Source organism: Artemia franciscana, chromosome 4, assembly GCF_032884065.1.
Source record: "Artemia franciscana chromosome 4, ASM3288406v1, whole genome shotgun sequence".
Lineage (NCBI taxonomy): Eukaryota > Metazoa > Arthropoda > Branchiopoda > Anostraca > Artemiidae > Artemia > Artemia franciscana.
This window is the reverse complement of record NC_088866.1, coordinates 30,559,308-30,583,954: the sequence shown is the minus strand read 5'-3', so window position 1 is coordinate 30,583,954 and position 24,647 is coordinate 30,559,308. Positions and strand designations below refer to the sequence as shown.

The window sequence follows — 24,647 nt, the reverse complement described above, 5'->3', positions numbered from 1 at the left end:
CTGTTGTAAATATTTCTAGTATTTATAAAAAGTAAGCGTAGGATTGGAACCTCCTAGTCTCATAGAAGGCTAAAGTGTCACTTGTGCTTTACGGATAACTTGAATGTATCAATTTGAAAATTTATTTTACTTATTGATTTTCTATCAAACAGTTCGTGGTAACCAACTGTAGTAAGGAGCGACCCGGCTCAATAGTAAACGAAACTTAAAAAAAAAAATGAAATTTAGATACTAATAAATACATCATAAGAATTGGATTTTTATGCTGATTTTACATAGATAAGTTTCATCAAATTTAGTCCTACTCATCAAAAGTTACGAGCCTGAAAAATTTGCCTTGTTTTTGAAAATAGGGGGAATCACCCCCTAAAAGTCATAGGATCTGAACTAAAATCACATATCGCATTCAGTGTATTATAGAACCCTACTATAGAAGTTTCAAGCTCCTATCTACAAAAATGTGGAACTTAGTATTTTTTGCCAGAAGACCGATCACGGTTGCGTGTTTATTGCTTTGTTTGTTTGTTTGTTTTCTGTTTTTCTTTCCAGGGGTGATCGTATCGACTAAGTGGTCCGCGATAGGGCCCATTCTAACGGAAATTGGAAGTTCCAGTGCCCTTTTTAAGTGACAAAAAGATTGCAGGGCACCTGGGCTCCATCCTACGCTCATTTTATCCCAAAGTCAACGGATCAAAATTTTGAGATAGTCATTTTGTTCAGCATAGTCGAAAAACATAATAACTATGTCTTTGGGGCTGACTTACTCTTCAACATTCCTTGGGGGAGGGGCTGCAAGTTACAAACTTTGACCAGTGTTTACATACAGTAATGGTTATTGGGAAGTGTACAGACCCTTTCAGGGGGATTTTTGGTGGGGGGTTGAGGGGAGGGGGCAACGTGGTATGATCTTCCCTTGGAGGAATTTGTCATGGGAGAAGAGAAAGTCCATGAAGGGGGCGCAGGATTTTCTAGCATTATTAAAAAAAAACAGTAAAAAAAATAATATGAAAAAGTTTTTTCAACTGAACTTAAGGACCAGAACTAAAACTTAAAATGAACAGAGATTATTAAGCATATGGGGGGTTCATCTCCTCCTAAATACCTCGTTCTTTACGCTAAAGTATTTTTAGCAATTTCAACTATTTATTCTACAGCCTTTGTGATTCAGGGGTCATTCTTAAAGAATTAGGACAAAATTAAAGCTTTAGTGTGAAGAGCGAGGTATTAACGAGGGGGGAAACCCCCTCATACACATAATAAAAAATATACGAATATAGAATTTCGTTACGTAAGTTAATTTGTAAGCTACGTACATTTTTTTTACTAATAAAAACGTTCGTTAAAAATTAAAAATTCTAGTTGCCTTTTTAAGTAACTGAAAAATTGGAGGGCAACTAGGCTTTCTCCCTCACCTTTTTTCTCAAAATCGTAATCGACTAAGAAAAACTTAGCCTATTACATATAAGAAAAATGTAACTAATATGCTTTCACGTAACACCGGAAGGATAGCTTATTTACTTATTTACTGTTTTATAAAGTAGAATTGAGAGAAAGAGTCAAACTTTAGCGTAAAGAGCGGGGCGTTGAGGAGGGAACAGCCACTTTCATATATGGAGTAATTTCTTTTCGTTTTAAGTTTTAAAGTCACTCCTTACTTTCAGTTAAAAAAAATACTTGTTCTTTTTATATATTTAATACATGTAAAGGAGGGCTTTAAAAGAAAAAGAATTATTGGTGGCAGTTTAGTACAGATTAGTCTATTAGAACTAAATTCAGTGTTATACATATACTAATACAGGAAACAAGAAATTCCTGTGTGTTCACGCAGTATTTAATTCTTTTACAGAGTTACAATGGAAAAAGAAAAGCTATGTAAAAACATCTTTTGTATTCAATAGGAATTTCCATTCGTTTTATGGCACTTGATATTAACCAAGTGACATATAGCAATCGCAAATTCTGTCGGTCTGTCGGTCTATCTGTCGGTCCCGGTTTTGTTACTTTAGGCACTTCCAGGTAAGCCAGGACGATGAAATTTGGCGTGCGTATCAGGGACCGGACCAGATTAAATTAGAAATAGTCGTTTTCCTGATTAGACCATCTGGGGGGGGGGAGTGGGGGGCCCGTTAATTCGGAAGAAAATAGAAAAATAGAAGTATTTTTAACTTACGAACGGCTGATCAGATGTTAATGAAATTTGATGTTTGGAAGGATATCGTGTCTCAGAGCTGTTATTTTAAATCCCGACCTGATCTGGTGAAATTGGGGGGGGGGGGGGGTTGGGAGGGGGAAACCTAAAATCTTGGAAAACACTTAGAGTGGATGGATCGGGATGAAACTTGGTGGGAAAAATAAGAACACGTCCTAGATACATGATTGACATAACAGGAACGGATCCGATCTCTTTGGGGTAGTTGGGGGGGGGGTTAATTCTGAAAAATTAGAAAAAATGAGGTATTTTTAACTTACGAACGGGTGATCGGATCTCAATGAAATTTGATATTTAGGAGGATATCGTGTCTCAAAGCTCTTATTTTAGATCCTGACCGGATCTGGTGACATTGTGGGGAGTTTGGGGTGGGGAACCTAAAATCATGGAAAAGGCTTAGATTGGAGGGATCGGGATGAAACTTGTTGGGAAAAATAAGAAGAAGTTTTAGATACGTGATTTAAATAATTGGAACGGATCCGCTCTATTGGGGGGGGGGGGTAATTCTGAAAAATTAGAAAAGATGACGTATTTTTAACTTACGAATGAGTGATCGGATCTTCGTGAAACTTCATATTTAGAAGGACCTCGTAACTCAGATCTCGTAACTCAGATCTAAAATTTGATATTTAGAAGGATATCGTGTCTCAAAGCTCTCATTTTAAATACCGACCGGATCTGGTGACATTGGGGGGAATTTGGGGAGACCTAAAATCATGGAAAACGCTTGATTGGGATCGGGATGAAACTTGGTAATTTATGTGACCATGCATCCTACGCCATCTACCACAGATCTGATCCCGAGGACTTCCGAATCCTATATTTGGCCTATATTTGGGCCCGGGAAATCCTATAAAAATAGGACAGAGCCTATAATTTGAAACGAACCAACCTGTCCAAACCCTGGAATTGCAAAAAAATAATAGTTGTCCACATATTAATATGGCTGGTTGGACACTCCAATAAGCCACATCAATGCTTATTGAATAATATTCGATTATATTCGATTCATTGAATAATATATATATATATATATATATATATATATATATATATATATATATATATATATATATATATATATATATATATATATATATATATATATATATTCGCTCATTTCGGACAGGCCCAACATGAAAAAAAACAAAACATTGGCTACTAAGTCAACACAACAGCATAGCCCAGGCAGAAGCAGCTTACTAAGCCCAACACAAAGCATTAGTTAAGTTCAAAAAGCTCAACAGTTGTAATTAATTATCAATCTTCACCAAAAAGACAGAAAATTGCAAGTCCTGAGCAATGTTCTTAGTGCTCTTCAGCCGATAATATAGGAATAATAGGATTTTAGCCAAAATATAGGCATTTTATAGGAGTGCATTAAAATATAGGAATTTATTGGAATTTATAGGCGAGTCCGAACACTGCAATTCAGACTACATTCCCCCCTCAAAAAAATTAAGGGGCACACTTTTTTCTGAAGCGCTTTTCGTTTTAGAAGGATTTTAGTGAAAAAATTAACCTTCAACGCAAAGTGCAGGTCTCAGAAAGGGGTGACATCCCCCTCATAATTAAGATAGCCCTGAAAATGATATTTTAACAGGACCAAAAAACAAGTTGTTTTTTAATGAAAGTAATGAGCCAAGTTAAAACTTAAAATGGAGAGGGATTAGCCCATATATGAGGTAGGGCTGTGGCCCCCTAAGCCTCTTGTTCTTTTACATTACATCTTAGCTTATGCTTTAATTGGGGTATAATTAGCATGCATAGTACGTTGAAATAATGATCCGGAAAATTATTATTTTTTTAGCAATTCAAACCACCCTCCCTCTCCACAAAAATTGAGAGGTGCAAATTTTTCAGAGGCGATTTTCGTTTTAGATGTATGCTAGTGAAAAAAAAAAATTCGACGCAAAGTGCAGGGGTTGAGAAGGAGTCGACGGCCAATCATAATTAAGTGAGCCTTGAAAATGATATTAAGACTGGGCCATTTTTTTTTCAATGTGAGCAATTTTATTTATTCTTTTTTTTTAAACGTAAAAGCGAGGTTAAGACTTAACGGAGATATATCGCAAATGTGGGGATGGGTTGCTCACCCCATAGGCCCCTTGATTTTTGCGTTACAGTTTAGCTTATGCTTAAATTTGGGTATAATTATAATATATACAAACTTAAACCTAAAAAATCAAATGATCTTAGTGGTGCCAGCCAGCCTCCTCATCTATAGGATAATTTCTATTCACCACAATTTTTAAAGTGTTGATCTTAAATTTCATTAGAAGCACACCTTTTTATTAAATGAAAGCTAAAGACAGAAGTAAATAGCTTGTAGAGGATATCAAACCCTAAGCAATAAATAAATTACTATGATAGAGGGAATGAAGTCTAACAAGAGCTAAGAGCTCATATGGCACTTGTGACGAGGCAAGAAGAGCTAAGAGCCAAGAGCTCATATGGTAGGAGCTCTAACAAAATTATAAGAATCAATAGATTGATTTAAAATGAAAATCAGAGGCTTAATGCTGGTCAGGATTTAAAATAATTCTAAATATCAAAATTCATTAAGATCCGATCACCCACTCGTAAGTTATAAATACCTAATTTTTTCTAATTTTTCCTCTCCCTTTAGCCCCCCAGATGGTCGAATCTGGGAAAACGACTTTATCAAGTCAATTTGTGCAGCTCCCTGACATGCCTACCAATTTCCATTGTCCTAGCACGTCCAAAAGCACCAAACTCGCCAAATCACTGAACCCCTCCCCCCCAACTCCCCCAAAGAGAGCAAATCCAGTACGCTTACGTCAATCAAGTATCAAGGACATTTGCTTATTTTATCTACCAAGCTTCATCCCGATTCCTCCACTCCAAGTGTTTTCCAAGATTCCCCCCTCCAACTCCCGCCAATGTCAAAAGATCTGGTCGGGATTTGTAATAAGAGCTCTGAGAGATGAATTCCTTCTAAATATCAAATTTCATTAAGATCCGATCACCTATTCATAAGATAAAAATACCCCAATTTTCACGTTTTCCAAGAATTCCGGGTTTCCCCTCCAACTACCCCCAATGTCACAGGATCTGGTCAGAAATTAAAATTAGAGCTTTAAAGCACAAGCTGATTCTAAACATCAAATTTCATTAAGATCTGGTCACCCTTTCGTAAGTTACAAATACCTCAATTTTCAAAATTACCCCCCCCCCCCCAACTCCACCAAAGAGAGTAGATCCAGTCCTGTTATGTCAGTCACGTATCTTAGACAGGTTTTTATTCTTCCCATCCAGTTTGATCTCTCCGCTTCAAGTATTTTCTAAGATTTCCGCCCCCCCCCCCAACTGCCCCCCCCCCCAGCGACGCTGGATCCGGTTGAGATTTAAAATAAGAGATCTGAGTTACGAGGTCCTTCTAAATATGAAGTTTCACGAAGATCCGATCACTCATTCGTAAGTTAAAAATACGTCATCTTTTCTAATTTTTCAGAATTACCCCCCCCCCCCCCAATAGAGCGGATCCGTTCCAATTATTTAAATCACGTATCTAAGACTTCTTCTTATTTTTCCCACCAAGTTTCATCCCGATCCCTCCAATCTAAGCCTTTTCCATGATTTTAGGTTCCCCACCCCAAACTCCCCACAATGTCACCAGATCCGGTCGGGATCTAAAATAAGAGCTTTGAGACACGATATCCTCCTAAATATCAAATTTCATTGAGATCCGATCACCCGTTCGTAAGTTAAAAATACCTCAGTTTTTCGAATTTTTCAGAACTAGCCCCCCTCCCCAACTACCCCAAAAAGAGCGTATCCGTTCCGGTTATGTCGATCATGTATCTAGGACTTGTGCTTATTTTTCCCACCAACTTTCATCCCGATCCCTCCACTCTAAGTGTTTTCCAAGATTTTAGGTTTCCTCCTCCCAACTCCCCACAATGTCACCAGATCCGGTCGGAATTTAAAATAAGAGCTCTGAGACACGATATCCTTCTAAATATCAAATTTCATTGAGATCCGATCACCCTTTCATAAGTTAAAAATACCTCATTTTTTTCTAATTTTTCAGAATCAACCCCCCCCCCCCCGAAAAAAAAACCCCAAAGAGAGCGGATCCGTTCTGGTTATGTCAGTCATGTATATAGGACTTGTGCTTATTTTTCCCACCAAATTTCAGCCCAATCCCTCCAATCTAAGCGTTTTCCATGATTTTAGGTCACCCCCCCCAATGTCACCAGATCCGGTCGGGATTTAAAATAAGAGCTTTGAGACACGATATCCTTCTAGATATTAAATTGCATTGATATCCGATCACCCGTTCGTAAGTTAAAAATACCTCATTTTTTCTAATTTTTCGGAATCAACCCCCCCCCCCCTCCCAACTACCCCAAAGAGAGCGGATCCGTTCTGGTTATGTCAATCATGTATCTAGGACTTGTGCTTATTTTTCCCACCAAGTTTCAGGCCGATCCCTCCACTCCAAGTGTTTTCCAAGATTTTAGGTTTCCCCCTCCAAACTCCCCCCAAGGTCACCAGATCTGGTCGGGATTTAAAATAACAGCTCTGAGACACGATATCCTTCCAAACATCAAATTGCATTAAGATCTGATCAACCATTCGTAAGTTAAAAATACTTCATTTTTCCATTTTTTCTGAATTAACGGGCCCCCACTCCCCCCCCCAGATGGTCAAATCGGGAAAATGACTATTTCTAATTTAATCTGGTCCAGTTTCTGATACGCCTGCCAAGTTTCATCGTCCTAGCTTAACTGGAAGTGCCTAAAGTAGCAAAACCAGGACCGACAGACAAACACACCGACAGAATTTGCGATTGCTATATGTCACTTGGTTAATACCAAGTGCCATAAAAACACTATGCTACAATGAGATTAACCGAACAGACGGACCAAAGGATGATGAGGCGATAAACGATAAAAAGCTTATTCCGACAATCTTCCATGAAGGAGGGCCAACTTTGCACTTATATCAGGGACATCAAACTTACGAATTATCTTACCATTGCTATACCAAGGGGGGAGATAAAGTAAAAATTTACAATATCTGAAATAAAAAGTCCGAATCTGATTAACATCATTTTTCTTTAGAAGGGGATAAAGACCAGATAGATAAATGACAGATTAATCACAGAATGTAGCATATAGCCTACCCAGTGCACGTCTTTTATACTTCCCTCAATTAGCAACTATCTTAGAATAGCCCATTTGAATAACTGGGCCGTATTCACATCAGCCAGCCAGCGTTCAGCCAGGAAACACGTAAGTCGCAAGAACTCCAGTCTCTTTAAGCAGAGACTGCTAGCCTATATATATATATTCGACACAATCGTACTGGATTCGCTGTCTTTGGAGGAGTTGGGGGGAGGGGTTCAGTGATTTGGCGAGTTTGTTGCTTCTGGACGTGCTAGGACGATGAAAATTGGTAAGCGTGTCAAGGAGCTGCACAATTTGACTTGATAAAGTCGTTTTCCCAGATTCTACCATCTGGGGGGCTAAAGGGAGAGGAAAAATTAGAAAAGATAGGTATTTATAACTTACGAGTGGGTGATAGGATCTTAATGAATTTTGATATTTAGAAGGACATCGTGACTCAGAGCTCTCATTTTAAATCCTGACCGGCATTAAGCCTCTTATTTTCCTTTTTAAATCAATCTATTGATTCATAGAATTTTGTTAGATCTCATACCATATGATCTCTTGGCTCTTAGCTCTTCTCGCCTCGTTACAAGTGCCATATGAGCTCTTAGCTCTTATTATTATTTCTATTGATGGACTTCTTATGACTTATTCTCCTTATTTGCAATTAATTTCTTATTAAATTTTCTGTCTTTTGAACGTTCAGAGGGTAAAATTTTGACTCAACTTTCTTTGTGGTCCTTGTGCTCCTTTGTGATTCTTTGGTAAGTTTTATACCATGAGCTGCATTTCAATTTTATCTTAATAGCGTACCTTAGAAGATATATTTAATGTGTATAAGTCTATCAGGGATTCTATTAATCAGGCCTTCTTAACATCTAAGAAGTATACGGTCGCTGCTATAACTAAAGGTCGTACCTGCCATTTTAACACGCGTAATGAAATTGCCAGAAACTGTTTGCTAAGCTGTTCTCAAAAGGAGGATCGGCTGAATAATTTAGATGAGGAGCATCGAAGTGCGATTGAACTTACATTGCCCTGATTTTCCCTTTGAATGCAACTCAGCCTAATGTTTTTAGTAATTATTTCAGATGTTAAAAAATGTCAGATACGACCTTTCAGAGGCAACTCTATAGCGTTTTCTACAGTATTAAATAAAAAAAAAACGAGTTTTTTTAACTGAAAGTAAGGAGCGACATTAAAACTTAAAACGCACAGAAATTACTTCGTATATGAAAGAGGCTGCTTCCTCATCAACGCCCCGCTCTTTACGCTAAAGTTTGACTCTTTCTCTCAATTCTTCTTTTTAAAACAGTAAAAAACTTTAGCGTAAAGAGCGGGGCGTTGATGAGGAAGCAGCCTCTTTCATATACGAAGTAATTTCTGTGCGTTTTAAGTTTTAATGTCGCTCCTTACTTTCAGTTAAAAAAACTCGTTTTTTTATTTAATTTCTGAACGTTTTTGAATCAATGCATGTTTTGATTTTGGCTCTCCGCAGAGGAATAATCAAAACGAAATTTGCATATTTTTTTTTTTTGGGGGGGGGGGCTAAATGGCTTTCTCATAATTTTGATCAAATGATTTTGAGAAAAAAAGAGCGGGGGCGAAGCCTAGTTGCCCTCCGATTTTTTGGTTAATTAAAAAGGCAACTAGAACTTTTAATTTTTTACGAATCTTTTTATTGGTAAAAGATTTACGTAACTTATAAATTAGCTTACGTAAAGAACTTTTGTATTCTCATGCTTTTATTACATATATGAGGGGATTCGCCCCATCGTCAGTACCTCGCTCTTTACACTAAAGCTTAAATTTTATCCCAATTCATTAAGAATGACCCCTGAATCACAAAAGCCGTAGAATAAATAGTTGAAATTACTAAAAATACTTTAGTGTAAAGAGCTAGGTATCATAAGGAGGTGAGCCCCTTATATGGGTAATAATTTCTGTTTGTTTTAAGTTTTATTGCTGTTCCTTACTTCCAGCTGAAAAAGCTTTTTCACATTTATTTTTTAATTTTTTTTTAAATAATGCTAGTAAATCCTGATCTCCCTTCATGGAAGTTTTCTTCTCCCATGACAAATTCTCGATGGAAACTTTACCCCAGCATATCCCCCTCTTCTCAACCCCTCCCCCCAACCAAAAAAATCCTCCTGAAAACGCCTGTATACTTCCCAATAACCAATACTATATGTAAACACAGGTCAAAGTTTGTAACTTGTTGCCCCTCCCACGGGGACTGTGGGGGAGTAAGTCGTCCCCAAAGACATACTTATAAGGTTTTTCGACTACGCTGAATAAAATGGCTATCTCAGAATTTTGATCCGTTGACTTTGGGAAAATAATTAGTGTGGGAGGGGGCCTAGGTGCCCTCCAATTTTTTTGGTCACTTAAAAAGGGCACTAGAACTTTTCATTTCCGTTAGAATGAGCCCTCTTGCAACATTCTAGGACAACTGGGTCGATACGATCACCCCTGGAAAAAAAAAAAAAAAAAAAAAAAAACAAATAAACACGCATCCGTGATCTGCCTTCTGGCAAAAAATGCAAAATTCCACATTTTTGTAGATAGGAGCTCGAAACTTCTACAATAGGGTTCTCTGATACGCTGAATCTGATGGTGTGATTTTCGTTAAGATTCTATGACTTTTAGGGGGTGTTTCCCCCTATTTTCTAAAATAACGCAAATTTTCTCAGGCTCGTAACTTTTGATGGGTAAGACTAAACTTGATGAAACTTATATATTTAAAACCAGCATTAAAATGCGATTCTTTTGATATAGCTATTGGTATCAAAATTCCATTTTTTAGAGTTTTGGTTACTATTGAGCCGGGTCGCTCCTTACTACAGTTCGTTACCACGAACTGTTTGAAAGAGCCATAAGGCTTCAATATTTCATTTTTTCCCCCAGAGGCACTTCATATGGAAAGGGAGGTCGTATAAACTTTGGAGGGGATTTCTTTATTAGAGATCAAAAGCTCTAGTGCCATTTTGAGATTCAAAAGTGATCAAGGGGTGATTAGCCCCCCCCCTCGCCCTTTTTTCCCGAGTGCTTCCAATCAAACTTTTGAGATAAATATTTTTTTTAAATAGTCCGAAGTTAAAAAAACTATGATTCCTGGTTTTATAAACCCCGCCAGTTCCCGGGGCAAGGGCTATAAGTTACGCTAGTTGGCCATTGTTAACATATAAGGTTCTTATATAAGGGAGGGTTATAAAAACTTTGAAAGGGGCTCATTTGATTTGAAATTGATTTCGTGTGTGCCTATATTAAGAGCCAAAAGTGACTGGAGGTAACTAGTCACCCCCTCTCATGCCCTCCCCACCCCCAAAGGTATTTGCACAAAATATTGATTTAGCCGTTTTATTCAAAATATTCCAAAAGTCAAATAACTATAACTTAGGGGTTGACAAACCTCCCACAGCCCCCAGAGCAAGAACTGCACCTTATGCAAGTTGTCCATTTTTAACATATACGGTTTTTGTGGAAGAGGTGGTCATTTAAGCTTTAGAAGGGACTCATTCGGTTGGAAATCGGAAGTTCTAGTTCTTTTTTTTAAGAGTCTAAAGTGATTGAAGTTCAACCATGCCCCCACGCTATTTGTCCCCAGTTCATCCTATCAAAAGTTTAAGATAGCCATTTTGTTTACAATAGTCCAAAAGCTAAAGAAAAACCATGCTTCCTGGGTTGAAACTCCTGCCCCCGGGACAAGGGCTGTAACTTATGCAAAATGCTTAGTGTTAACATATATGGTTTTATGGAATGGATGGTGTTTTAAGTATTGATCGGAATCGAAAGTTTTAGTACCCTTGTTAAGAGTAAGCTCCTCCTCCATCTCGCCATGTCCTTTATTCCCAAACGGGTCCGACCAAATTTTGTGATAGTTCAAAGGTCAAATAACTATGCTTCTGGGGTTGACACATCTTCCTTCAGGCTCTGGGAAAGGGTTATTAGTTATACAATTTGCCCATTGTTAACATACAAAGATAGTTAGTTGAAAAGAGGGCATATGTATGACCCTGCATCTCCAAAAAGGCTTGGGGTATTAAGGTGAAACTTAAAGAAATGTTGAGAGGGATAATGAACACGACCAAAACACTCAATGTGGTTGCTAGTTGTGAAAGGGAATATCAGCAATATCTGAAAACGACTGAGGATATTAAGTAGAAAATTTCAGGGTAGGTTGAGATGTTGAAGAGAGATTTTTGGGCAACCAACTCCTCCCCTTTTGCTCATTTTAGGGGCCCCCTCTGCTCAACACTGAACAAAATTTTGGAATTGTTATTTTGTTCAAAATAGTCAAAAGGTAATTCGTTATTTGAGCTTTACTGAAAACGAATCATTTCTAGGGGGCAGTAGCCAAGCCCTTGTTTGTAGTTAATTTTGTTCGTTTTAAGTTTTATTTGAAAGTTCAATTGAAACTTTGCTCGTTTTAAGATTAATTTACTCATTTATATTAGTACTTATTGTATGTTTGTCTGCTATTATGGTTTGTTTAGTTTCTGTTCGCTTTGGGTTTCATTTATTCCTTAGTATTAATTTCGGGTCGTTTTGAGCTTGAATTATTATATGAATTTATTTCTGCTGATCTTAAGTTTAATATTGCTCTTTATTTTTCTTCGTAAAACTTCTTTTTTTCTTCTATTTTTTATTAATTTGTGTAACAGCAAGGATATATGAACTGTAATTAAGAGCAAACTGCAGCCATGACTGGAATAATGTTCCTTAGACTGGTGAGGCCCTTGTTTGCAGTTCATTCTAGTCAAATTTGTTCTATTTGTTTGTATAGAGAAATAGTGCTGTCAGATCTTGTGAAGACATGTTAAATAAATGCCTACACGAGAGTTTGAACAGTAACTTGGTAGGGGCAAGGGAGTGAAAGTATGGAATATAGTTCCCACTTTTTTCGCTTAGATCTACCTTAGTAATTTGGATCTATATGAGCAGTTTTTTTTCCTTTTTCTATTAGATGTCAAATTTCTCTTGATATACTAAACTATATACTTCCTTAATTTTTTTTTTACGAAGGGGGGTCTAGAGCTAAAAAATATTAATTGCAAAAGATTTAGTGATATTGCTGGAGAAGCGTGGTAAATCCACGCACGTACGTCTACCTTGATTGTGGGTTGGCGAATTTCCATATTGATTATTCTGTCTTTCCAGTTAATTTTTAGTATCCTTTGCAAACAGTTCAGATATTTTAAATTTAGTTTCTTTCCTGCTATTGTTAGAAAGAGGAAACTTTCCAAGGAAAGAGAACTTTATCTGGTAAGAAAGAGCCAGGAGTAAATTTTAAAAAGTTCTATAACTTTTCTGCAAGAATGGTGAAAATCACCAGCATTTCAGTTCTGAAGATTCTTAAAGGGAAATAAAATGATATTCTTGTCATAATTCCATCTTATTTTATTGTCGTAGCCTACTGTGTTTTTCAGTTTCATAGAAAATATTAAGCCTATGTCTTTTGAACTCTGTAAGATGGTTGTACATAATTGAAACATATATTGCGTATTTTTAACCATTTTAAGCTCACTAAAAAGATCAAAAAATTAGCAATCTAAAAATGCCTTTCTTTTTGTTCTTGCACGTGTCCTTTTAGAGAGCCGCTATTATTAGCCTTTACCAAATCTCGTATGCACTAAAGTTGAAATTTTCTTAACTTTAAGACAAGAGAAATATAAAAATGCTGAAAATTGTAAAAAAAAAAATCTAAAAATTTGTTAAAAAGATGAATTTATCAGATGTCCTTAATTGAAACATGTATTGCCTATTTTTTACTATTTTGAGCTCACTAAAATGAACAGAAAATTAGCAATCTTAAAAGGCCTTCCTTTTTTTGTGTGTCTTCATGAGAGCTTCTATTCTTAACCCTTACCAAATCTCGTATGCACCAGAGTTGAAATTTGTTTCAAACAGTTCGTGGTAACGAACTGTAGTAAGGAGCGATCCGGCTCAATAGTAACCAAAACTCTAAAAAATTGAATTTTGATATCAATAGCTAGATCAAAAGAATCGCATTTTAATGCTGATTTTAAATATATAAGTTTCATCAAGTTTAGTCTTAGCCATCAAAAGTTACGAGCCTGAGAAAATTTGCCTTATTTAGGAAAATAGGGGGAAACACCCCCTAAAAGTCGTAGGATCTTAACGAAAATGACACCATCAGATTCAGCGTATCAGAGAACCCTACTGTAGAAGTTTCAAGCTCCTATCTACAAAAATGTGGAATTTTGCATTTTTTGCCAGAAGACAAATCACGGGTGCGTGTTTATTTTTTGTTTTTTTTTCCCCAGGGGTCATTGTATCGACCAAGTGGTCCTAGAATGTCGCAAGAGGGCTCATTCTAACGGAAATGAAAAGTTCTAGTGCCCTTTTTAAGTGACCAAAAAAATTGGAGGGCATCTAGGCCCCCTCCCACGCTCATTTTTTTCCCAAAGTCAACGGATCAAAATTTTGAGATAGCCATTTTGTTTAGCATAGTCGAAAATCATAATAACTATGTTTTTGGGGATGACTTACTCCCCCACAGTCCCTGGGGGAGGGGTTGCAAGTTACAAACTTCAACCAGTGTTTACATATAATAATGGTTATTGGGAAGTGTACAGACGTTTTCAGGGGGAATTTTCTGGTTTTGGGGGTAGGGTTGAGGGTGGGGGATATGTGGGAGGATCTTTCCTTGGAGAAATATGCCATGGGGGAAAAAATTCAATGAAAAGGTTGCAGGATGAATCTGGTCACGTTAGAAAAAAACATCAAATTAAGAGCTTAATATACAATGCTGGGTGTTCGGAGCCTCTCTATTTTGGAGTATAATTTGAAAATAACACAACTATACGAGCGATAAAACATATATACCACAGCCATAACTCAACTAACGAAAGAACTGCTAAGAGATAACACAACTATAAAGCGAAAACAGGTGAAAACTAACGGGAAAATAAACGAACTAAGAGGTGGAAGGGGCCCAGAGAAAAAATATAATCCTTTTTCAATTTTGAGCCTAACTTCCGCAAAGGAGTGATAATGTCAGGAGCCCCGAAATACCGAATTATTTTCTTTTCAAACAGTTCGTGGTAAGGAACTGTAGTAAGGGGCGACCCGGCTCAATAGTAAACGAAACTCTAAAAAACGGAATTTTGATGCTAAAAGATACATCAAAAGAATTGAATTTTTACGCTGATTCTAAATATATAAGTTTCAATTAATTTAGTCTTTGTCATCAAAAGTTACGAGCCTGAGAAAATTTGCCCTATTTTGGAAAAAAGGGGAAACATCCCCTAAAAGTCATAGAATCTTAACGAAAATCACACTATCGCATTCGGTATATCAGACAACTCTATAGCAAAAATTTCAAGCTCCTATCTAAAAAATGTGGAATTTTGTATTTTTGCCAGAAGACAAATCACGGGTGCGTGTTTATTTGTTTGTTTTTTTTTGTTTTTTTTTCCCAGGGGTCATCTTATCGACCAAGTGGTCCTAGAATGTCGCGAGAGGGCTCATTCTAACGGAAATGAAAAGTTCTAGTGCCCTTTTTAAGTGACCAAAAAATTGGAGGGCAAATAGGCCCCCTCCCATGCTCATTTTTTTCCAAAAGTCAACGGATTAAAATTTTAAGATAGCCATTTTGTTCAGCATAGTCGAAAACCATAATAACTATGTCTTTGGGAATGACTTGCTCCCCCACAATCCCTGAGGGAGGGGCTGCAAGTTACAAACTTTGACCAGTGTTTACATATAGTAATGGTTATTGGGAAGTGTACAGACGTTTTCATGGGGATTTTTTGGTTTGAGGGTGGGGTTGATGGGAGAGGGCTTTGTGGGAGGATCTTTCCTTTGAGGAATATGTCATGGGGGAAGAAAAATTCAATGAAAAGGGCGCAGGATTTTCTAGCATTACTATAAAAAAAAACAATGAAAAAAAAATATGAAAACGTTTTTTCAAATGAAAGTAAGGAATAGCATTGAAATTTAAAACGAACAGAGATTATTACGCATATGAGGGGTTCTAAAAATACTTTAGCATAAAGAGCGAGGTATTTAGGAGGAGATAAATACCTCGCTCTTTATGCTAAAATATTTTTAGTGATTTCAACTATTTATTCTACGGCCTTTTTGATTCAGGGGTCATTCTTAAAGAATTGGGACAAAACTTACGATTTAGTGTAAAGAGCGAGGTATTAACGAGGGTACAAACCCCCTCGTACACATAATAAAAATATAAGAATGTAAAAGTTTGTTATGTAAGTTAATTCTTAAGTTACGTATATTTTTTACTAATAAAAACGTTCGTTGAATATTAAAAGTTTTAGTAGCCTTTTTAAGTAACCGAAAAATTGGAGGGCAGCTAGGCCTCCTTCCCCACCCCTTGTTTCTCAAAATCGTCTGATCAAAACTAAGAGAAAGCCATTTAGCCAAAAAAAAAAAATTAATATACTAATTTCATTTCAATGATTTATGTGCGGAGAGCCAAAATCAAACATGCATTAATTCAAAAACGTTCAGAAATTAAATAAAAAAAACTAGTTTTTTTAACTCAAAGTAAGGAGCGACATTAAAACTTAAAACGAACAAAAATTACTACGTATATGAAATGGGTTGTCCCCTCCGCAATCCCTCGCTCTTTACGCTAAAGTTTTTAATTGTTTTAAAAAGTAGAATTGTGGCAAAGAGTCAAACTTTAGCGTAAAGAGCGAGGGACTGCGGAGGGGACAACCCATTTCATATACGGAGTAATTTCTGTTCGTTTTAAGTTTTAATGTCGTTCCTTACTTTCAGTTAAAAAAACTAGTTTTTTTTATTTAATAACTTTAAGGCAAGAAAAACGAAAAAATAGTGGAACTTGCAGGAAAAATCCGTAAATTTATCCAAGAAAATTGAATTTATTTACAATTAAAGCAGGGTCGAAGCGAAAATACCATTAAAATCCAGAATACATGGGAGTCTTTTGCCTGAAGCTGAGGCGGAGGAATGAGTGTTTGTTTACCACAAAAATTTAAATAGTTATTTTTTCCATTTGTCATGTTCGGGTGACGAGATCCTGATTAAATTTGCTGAGTTCCAGAATCGTTACTATCACTATCTGTTATGTTGAAGATTTTTAGATTTACTTTCAAATGAAGAAAAGTATGTTTTTGAAGGAATAAAAGTTTTTTTTACGGAGATTTTGCTTATGTTGTTCTGAAGGGAAAGTAGTGCCGTCTGAAAGCTTGGCTATGTAAAACCGTAAGTGTAAGAATTCTTACGTTTTGATCTGAAAACTCCAGTGTGCTTCACTTCAATGTTAGATATCCATAACATGTGAAACGTTCAGTGAATATATCATATAAATAAGGGTTAAATTACTAATGTTGTTTTTCTTTTCTTGTTTAGTTTTCAATTGGCACCCTTATGGATGACTTTCTTGGTAAGATAGTTTCATTTGTATTCTTAATTCTGTATTTTCTTTTAGTGTATTTGAAGGGTTAAGAATAAGACACTGAATTTTGTGATAAAACTTGACCTTTTTTGGCGGACATCCGTATTCATAAGCTCGTAATTTCTAAAAATCCACGATTACGGACAATGTTACCTAAATAACCTGTATAATAATGCAACAAAACCTTTTTTACAGGGAGAGGGGAAGGGTCCAATCGTTTGCATAAGGAACTTTGCAAATGTTGGATACTTTATGCAATTGTGGATATACAGTGGATATTAGAGCTATTTATCCTCAAACTGTTTTGTTCTAGTAAAATGTAGACAAAAAGAAATACCTATAAAAAATAATGATGGATGCTTTTTGCTGAGAATTTAAATATACTCAAAAGATAATATCCTGGATATTCTGCTAAATTTGAGCTATTCACTAGCTAAATTTATAAGTACTTTTTTATTTATTACATCTCGATGTAAAAACATTATTTTTTTCAAAGGGCACCCGTGTCAGGCCTCTTTGAATTTAAAGTCGGAAAAGCAGTTGTGTAGACAGGGTAGTGGGGGTAGCACTTGTTGTAACAATCACGCTAGGAAAACAGAAGTCAATAATATACATTAACGAAATTAGAGGATTGATATCTGGCGATACATTACATCCACATCCAAGCCTCCCCTAAGAGCCAAAGATTCCAAGTCATAAGAAGTAAATATTTATTTTGGTTACAAGTATCCATGGCTGCTTTACCCTGTATGCAGAGAGATTTTATAATGCCATTTATTTTATTTATCGGTTTTCAAAGTTTATTGGCTTTAAGAAGATGCTATCTAAGTTTAAATGTCTTTGGGTGCCGAAATTAGTAGTTGCTACCCTTACCAAAGGCCTGATTTTATTTAGAAGCCATTTGATCAACTCTTCACTTGTATGTTAATAATGAGATTCGACATGTTGAGTGTACGCACCCCTCTGTGAAAAAAAATCTATCTTTGAATATTAGTTACATATCAAGCTTTTGATGAACTTGGTACTTGAAAGCACTAGAAGACATTTTCTCTACATGAACAAAGAAGAAACTAAAAAAGAGAATATTTTTATTTTCACCGTGGATAGTGATGTAGAAAACTCACAACATATAAACTTAGTATATCAGGCATTTGTACAACTGTACAGTTGCCGATGTGTGGAATTTGGAGGGAAATTTGCTGCATTTTCTGGTGAAATTTGAAGGGTTAAGGGCTCTGAGAAAGCATATTATTGGAGTGGATGAGGGGGATTAGCCTTGGGTGAAAAAATTTTTGGGAAATTTTTATTTTATTAGCATTAAGAATCTGGCGTGGTTTATTCGAGTGGGTATAACCCATCGTGAGGGTGTTATGTGATGACTTTGTTTTTGTTTTTATTAGTGTTTTGAATGGGTTTCCTTGCTTTGATCGTTTTGATCAAAAGTTTAAATTGAATCTTTTAATTGTATTTGTCTGTTGTTCTCTTTTTTGTGACCAGGGCCCAGCGGGTTTTTCTTATATCAAATATGTTATACTATACTATTTTAGTGCAGTGCAATATTTCCTCTTTAGATTGTGATTGGTAGCTTGTTGCTGCTGTGCTGAGCGTAAAATAAGTGCATTAAAGAATTGAAATTTTAGTAAATATTTCACTGAGGTTTATGGTAATGCGATCAGATCTCGGCATGGAGCTACTATTCAAGTATTTTTGACGCTATTATACATTTCATGGATGAAATCTTTTCTGTGTAAATTTCTATTGATTATTCCTTTTTATTCTTTTTTAGTATTGTTTATTATTTGTTATGGAGCTTTTTTCTGCGGAATTTATGTCCGTGGAATGTGAGTTTGTATATAAATGCTTTTTCGCTAACGGTTAAGGGAATAGGCGTGTAGTTTGGCATGCCTCATCTCCTGTGCTAGGGGATATTCGCCTCTGAGAGGGGTATTCTCCAGTTTAGGAGAATTTTGAGGCTTATTTATTTGAGATAAGGTGATGGTGTTTTTCCTCTGTTCAACACCAGCAGGGTTTCATCTACCTTATCCCCCTTGAACCCAAATAGGCGTCAGCCGTGAACCCTTAACCTAGTGTCTAGTGGGGGTTAGAGTAAAAAGTATGGGTAATTTATAAGATATAGTTATAATTATAATTATAACTATAATTATAACTGGTTATAATTATAACTGGCTCCCGTGTCGAAACAATCACCAGTTCATCTAGTGTTTGTCTTTTTTGATATTTCCTAATGTAATAAGAAGGTAAAACTAGTGTATTAGCAGAAGGAGTGTATAATTATTTGTCTGATCCAGTTTCTGAAAACAAACACAATTACAAAGTTTAAAAAAAAATGCCAAGGAACGCCCAAGGTTAGATGGCCGTCATTATATTTTTTTCGAGGCAGTCGATAGTTTCTTTTCTTATAAGTTACACATACTCCTTGGGTTTCACTTCTACAGCAGCCTAGAGGGTTAATTTCGGTTTATTGCGTTTAATACGGATTACTGCGTTGCACATCATACTGGTTTTGGTTTGCGGTGACTGTGAAAGACGAGCGACAATTATTTTTCTCTTTCTGTTTTTTTTTTATGGCACTTGGTATTTACCAAGTGACATGTTAGCGATCGCAAATTCTGTCGGTCCATCGGTACCGGTTTTGCTAGTTTAGACACTTCTAGGTAAGTTAGGACGATGAAATTTGGCAGGCGTATCAGGGACCAGACCAGATTAAATTAGAAGTAGTCGTTTCCCCGATTCCACCATCTGGGGTTGGGGGGGGGGCGGGTGCGGAAAAATTAGAAAAAGTGAGGTAGTTTTAACTTACGAGTGAGTGATCGGATCTTAATGAAATTTGACATTTTGAAAGATATCGTGTCTCAGAGCTCTTATTATAAATTCCGACCGAATCCGGTGACATTGGCAGGAGTCTGAGGGTGAAATCTTAAATCTTGGAAAACTCTTAGAGTGGAGGGATCGGGATGAAACTTAGTGGAAAAAATAACACAAGTCCTAGATACGTGATTGACATAACCGGAACAGATCCGCTCTCTTTGTGGGGGGGGGGGGGTAATTCTCAAAAATTAGAAAAAATGAGGTATTTTTAACTTACGAACGAGTGATTAGATCTTAATGAAATTTTATATTGGAGGGACCTCGTAACTCGGATATCTTATTTTAAATCCCGAGTAGATCCAGTGTCATTGGGGAGAGTTGGGGGAGGACCGGAAATCTCGGAAAACGCTTAGAGTGGAGAGATCAGGATGAAACGTGGTGGGAAAAACAAGTACAAATCCTTGATACGGGATTGAAACTACTGAAACAGATCCGCTTTCTTTGGGAGAGTTTGCGGGGGGGATTAATTCGGAAAAATTAGAAAAATTGAGGTATTTTTAACTTAAGAACGGGTAACCGTTCGTGAGGTATTTTTAAATTTGACGTTTAGAAGAAAACCATGTCTCAGAGCTCTGATTTTAAGTCCTGACCAGATCTGATGACATTGGGGGGGGGGGGGGGGGTACGAAGAGAAAACCAGAAATCTTGGAAAATGCTTAGAGTGGAGAGATCTGGATGAAACTTGGTGGCTAGAATAAGTAAATGTCGTAGATACATGATTGACGTAATCGGACTGTCTCTTTGGGGGAGTTAAATATCAATTTGTGCAGGTCCCTGCAATTTGTGCAGGGACCTGCACAAATTGACTTGATAAAGTTGTTTTCTCCTATTTGACAATCTGGGGGGGGGCTGAAGGGAGAGGAAAAACTAGAAAAAATTAGGTATTTTAACTTATGAGGGGGGATCAGTCTTAATGAATTTTGATATTTAGAAGGACCTCGTGTCTCAGAGCTCTTATTATGAATTTCGACTGGCATTAAGCCTCTGATTTTCCTTTTAAATTAATCTATTGATTTTTAGAATTTTGCTAGAGCTCATGCCATATGAGCTCTTGGCTCTTCCTACCTCGTCACAAGTGCCATATGAGCTCTTAGCTCTTGTTCTTTTTATCTTAGTTTTATTGCAGTTGTTCAGAAATTGTTTTTATTTATCCCCTGCTAATATCAAAGTTCTGAAGAATCTACCTTGAACTTATTTTCATTTTCTTGCTAGTCAAATTTATTTTTTAATAAAGAGCTTGGGAATTTCAAACTAGGAAAATTAAGTAAAAATGTGAAAGGGTGGGTAGCATTTTTAGCTAGCGTTAGCATTACTTATCTGTTAATGACTGAGAAGGCGTGTCACAAAATTGTGACTTGTAAATTGGAAATACCCCTTGGGTCAACATGATTTTATCACTCTTGTCGTGTCAAAAGTCAAGAGAATTTTTTAACTCTTCGGTATTCTAAGAGAATTTCGCCCTGCGGACCTATAATGGAGTTGAGTCACCGCATTTAAATACTACACTTTTAATCCCATTTGAAAATTTGTCTCTGAAAACTTGTTTCAGAATTCAAATATCAATCAGTGACGCTGCCATGTGTGTTTTGCGTGAAAAGAAGTAAAAAATGTCAGGTGAAAATCGATAATTCCTTGTGGGGAGGGACATGCTTATACAGATCAAGAGTGGATACTTTGAACCCTCCATCCCATACAAGGGTTGATTAGGATCTAGTCTACAAGCTTCTGCTAGCCTACAGGGTTCTCTTACGTTTTTTTATGCACTTGGTATTAACCAAGTGACATATAGTAATCGCAAATTCTGTCGGTCGGTCTGTCGGTCTCGGTTTTGCTACTTTAGACACTTCCAGGTAAGCTAGGACGATGAAATTTGGCAGGCGTATCAGGGACCGGATCAGATTAAATTAGAAATAGTCGTTTTCGTGGGGGGGGGGCGTTAATTTGGAAAAAGAAAAGAAAAAATGAAATATTTTTAACTTGTATTTTAACGAACTGTTGATCAGATCTTACTGAAACCCGATGTTTGGAAGGATATAGTGTCTCAGAGCTGTTATTTGAAATCCCGACCGGATCTGGTGACATTGGGGGGGGGGATTGGGAGGTGGGAAACCTAAAATCTTGGAAAAGACTTAGAGTGGAGGGATCGGGATGAAAATTAGTGGGAAAAATAAGCACAAGTCGTAGATACATGATTGACATAATCGGAATGGATCCGCTCTCTTTGGGGTAGTTGGGGGAGGGGGGTAATTCTGAAACATTAGAAATAATGAGGTATTTTTAACTTACGAAAGGGTGATCGGATCTCAATGAAATTTGAAATTTAGAAGCATGTTCTGTCTCAAAGCTCTTATTTTAAATCCCGGCCGGATCTGGTGACTTTGAGGGGGACCTAAAATCATGGAAAACGCTTAGATTGGAGGGATCGGGATGAAAGTTGGTGGGAAGAATAAGCAGAAGTCTTAGATACATGATTGACATAACTGGAACGGATCCGCTCTATTGGGGGAGGGGAGGGTTAATTCTGAAAAATTTGAAAAAAAATGACGTATTTTAACTTACGAAGGGGTGATCGGATCTTCATGAAACTTCATATTAGAAGGACCTCGTAACTCAGATCTCTTATTTTAAATCTCAACCGGATCCAGCGTGGGGTTGTGTTAATTTGCAAAAATTAGAAAAAATTAAGGTATTTTTAATTTAAGAGCGGGTGACCGGATCTTAATGAAATTTTTTATTTAGAAGGAATTCATGTCTCAGAGCTCTTATTTCAAATCCCGGCCAGGTCTGTTGACATTGGGGGGAGTTGGAGGGGGAAATCTTGGAAAACGCTTGGAGTGGAGGAATCGGGATGAAGCTTGGTGGACAGAATAAGCAAATGTCCTTGATACGTGATTACTGGATTCGCTCTCTTTGGGGGAGTTGGGGGGAGGGTTTAGTAAATTGGCGAGTTTGGTCCTTCTTGGCGTGCTAGGACGATGAAAATTGGTAGGCGTGTCAGGGAGCTGCACAAATTGACTTGATAAAGTCGTTTTCCCAGATTCGACCATCTGGGGGGCTAAAGGGAGAGGAAAAATTAGAAAAACTGAGGTATTTACAACTTACGAGTGGGTGATCGGATCTTAATGAATTTTGATATTTAGAAGGACATCGTGACTCAGAGCTCTTATTTTAAATCCTGATCGGCATTAAGCCTCTGATTTTCCTTTTAAATCAATCTATTGATTCTTATAATTTTGTTAGAGCTCATACCATATGAGCTCTTGGCTCTTAGCTCTTCTTGCCTCGTCACAAGTGCCATATGAGCTTTAGCTCTTGTTTTTTTTTAATTTGGTCCTAAAAGTGACACTACTGTTAAGTCCAGTCTTTGTTAAAACAGTGTAATACTGGTTAACGTGTGAGTTTAACTGAAACAAATTGGCATTGATTAGAAAAGAAAGAGAACGGTTAGCCTCAGATAAAAAAAGGTATAGCCTACTTTTAGTCGTTTTATCTCATTCAACACAAGCTTCTAGGCAATTTCAAGCTAAATTTTGAGGGTGAAGGTAAAGGATGCGGCACTATATTCAATAATTTGAATCGTCGGTGCTTACCTCCGTTTCATGGTCCTTCAGCAAGGGAGTGCAATAGAGGTTGAAGCTAAGGTTATCTTTTTATAATTTGTGGGTTTTATCTAGTTTCATTTATTGATTATAAATTAATGTATGCATTTTCGTGTAAATTGAATTTTAGCCATTTATCTTATTCTGCTTCTATGTTTTTTTTCAATTGTTAGTATAATGTATGCGGCTCTATGATTATATTTTTTTCTTTTTTTATTTCAACTTGGCTATTTTCTAGGTCTTGTTAGCTAAATTCTTTGGAGATGAAGATGCAACACATTTTTCTTTATGCTGTGGAGAAGGAAAACCTCTTTTTTACCTTTCAAAATAAGTTTTTTAATAAAATTGTTAAACCAAAATAAAGATTTGCTTACATTTATGGGATCATTCTTTCGCTATTAAAACGTTGTTTCAACCAGAGCTACTATTTAAAATGACATAGAAAAAAAAGAAAACCTTGCGCTTGCGTTACAAGCCTACTAAACGATATATTCTTCAGCAGCTGAAAGTGAAATTTCTTTAAAAAACTATCCTCTCAAACTAAAGTGTACTTTTAAAATAAGAACCTAAACATCTGGAACCTGTGGTAGAAATACCAATTGCTATGTATTTCTGGTTTTAACGCCTTTAAAATTACTTTGGGCCATTATTGGCTATGTTTAAATAGTCAAAATGTTTTGCTTGTGGCTAGTGTCCTTCCTTTTCCTTTTATTACCAATATACTTCCATCTATAAACTTATATTAATTTATGTCGGGTGGTAAACTTTCGGAAGAACAGAAAGTAGTCTTTGAAAGTCATCAGAAAATTACTTTTTTTTAAGCACACAGGTTTTGAAAGCTAAAACAAACTACGGAAATATGGAATACAGCTGACCTTGGTTACCATCATTCTAAGTGCTATCAATTTTACTTTTCTGGGATTATTCATCCAATAGATAGCCAATTTCTGGATCAATAGTATTGTCTATGATGGAATGATTTTGCTTTTTCAACACATTCTCTAATTTCCAATATTTTTCTAATGAGTTATCTTGGTTGGTATGAATGCTCCTGATCGTGAAATTCTTTAATTTATCTTTATTTGGGGGGGGATGGGCAGAACATTTTTAGAATGTACTAAACGGAAATGATGTAGAAAAGAATGAAACAGTTTGAGACACTATGGAAGTGAAGGAATATTTATTTTGCGAGGAAGAACTTTAGACAGTACTACTAAAGGATTGTTGAAAATTAATAAAGCCCTAGGTGCTGATGGTGTGATAAATGAATTTTTTCAGTGTGGTGGTCGTGAAGTTAGAGGTAAATTACTGAATATCGTGAATTTGATTTTTGAAAAAGGGTTCTATCGACAAGTTTTGGAACCTAGAAAAAGTGCAAGTACCTAGCGATTTTAGGAAAACTT

General features: G+C 36.6%; 1 protein-coding gene across 1 annotated transcript in view; it reads left to right on the top strand.

The window, feature by feature from the left end:
* The window catches only part of LOC136026285 (DNA-directed RNA polymerase II subunit RPB7-like), a 148,161-nt gene extending 124,538 nt beyond the window's left edge, over positions 1 to 23,623 (top strand). The window contains exons 6-7 of the mRNA XM_065702683.1: positions 16,711 to 16,744; positions 23,483 to 23,623. Of these exons, the coding sequence (XP_065558755.1) occupies positions 16,711 to 16,744; positions 23,483 to 23,496 (48 nt within the window). The 3' untranslated portion in view covers positions 23,497 to 23,623. The remainder of the gene's footprint in view (positions 1 to 16,710; positions 16,745 to 23,482) is intronic.
* Positions 23,624 to 24,647: the final 1,024 nt, after the last annotated feature.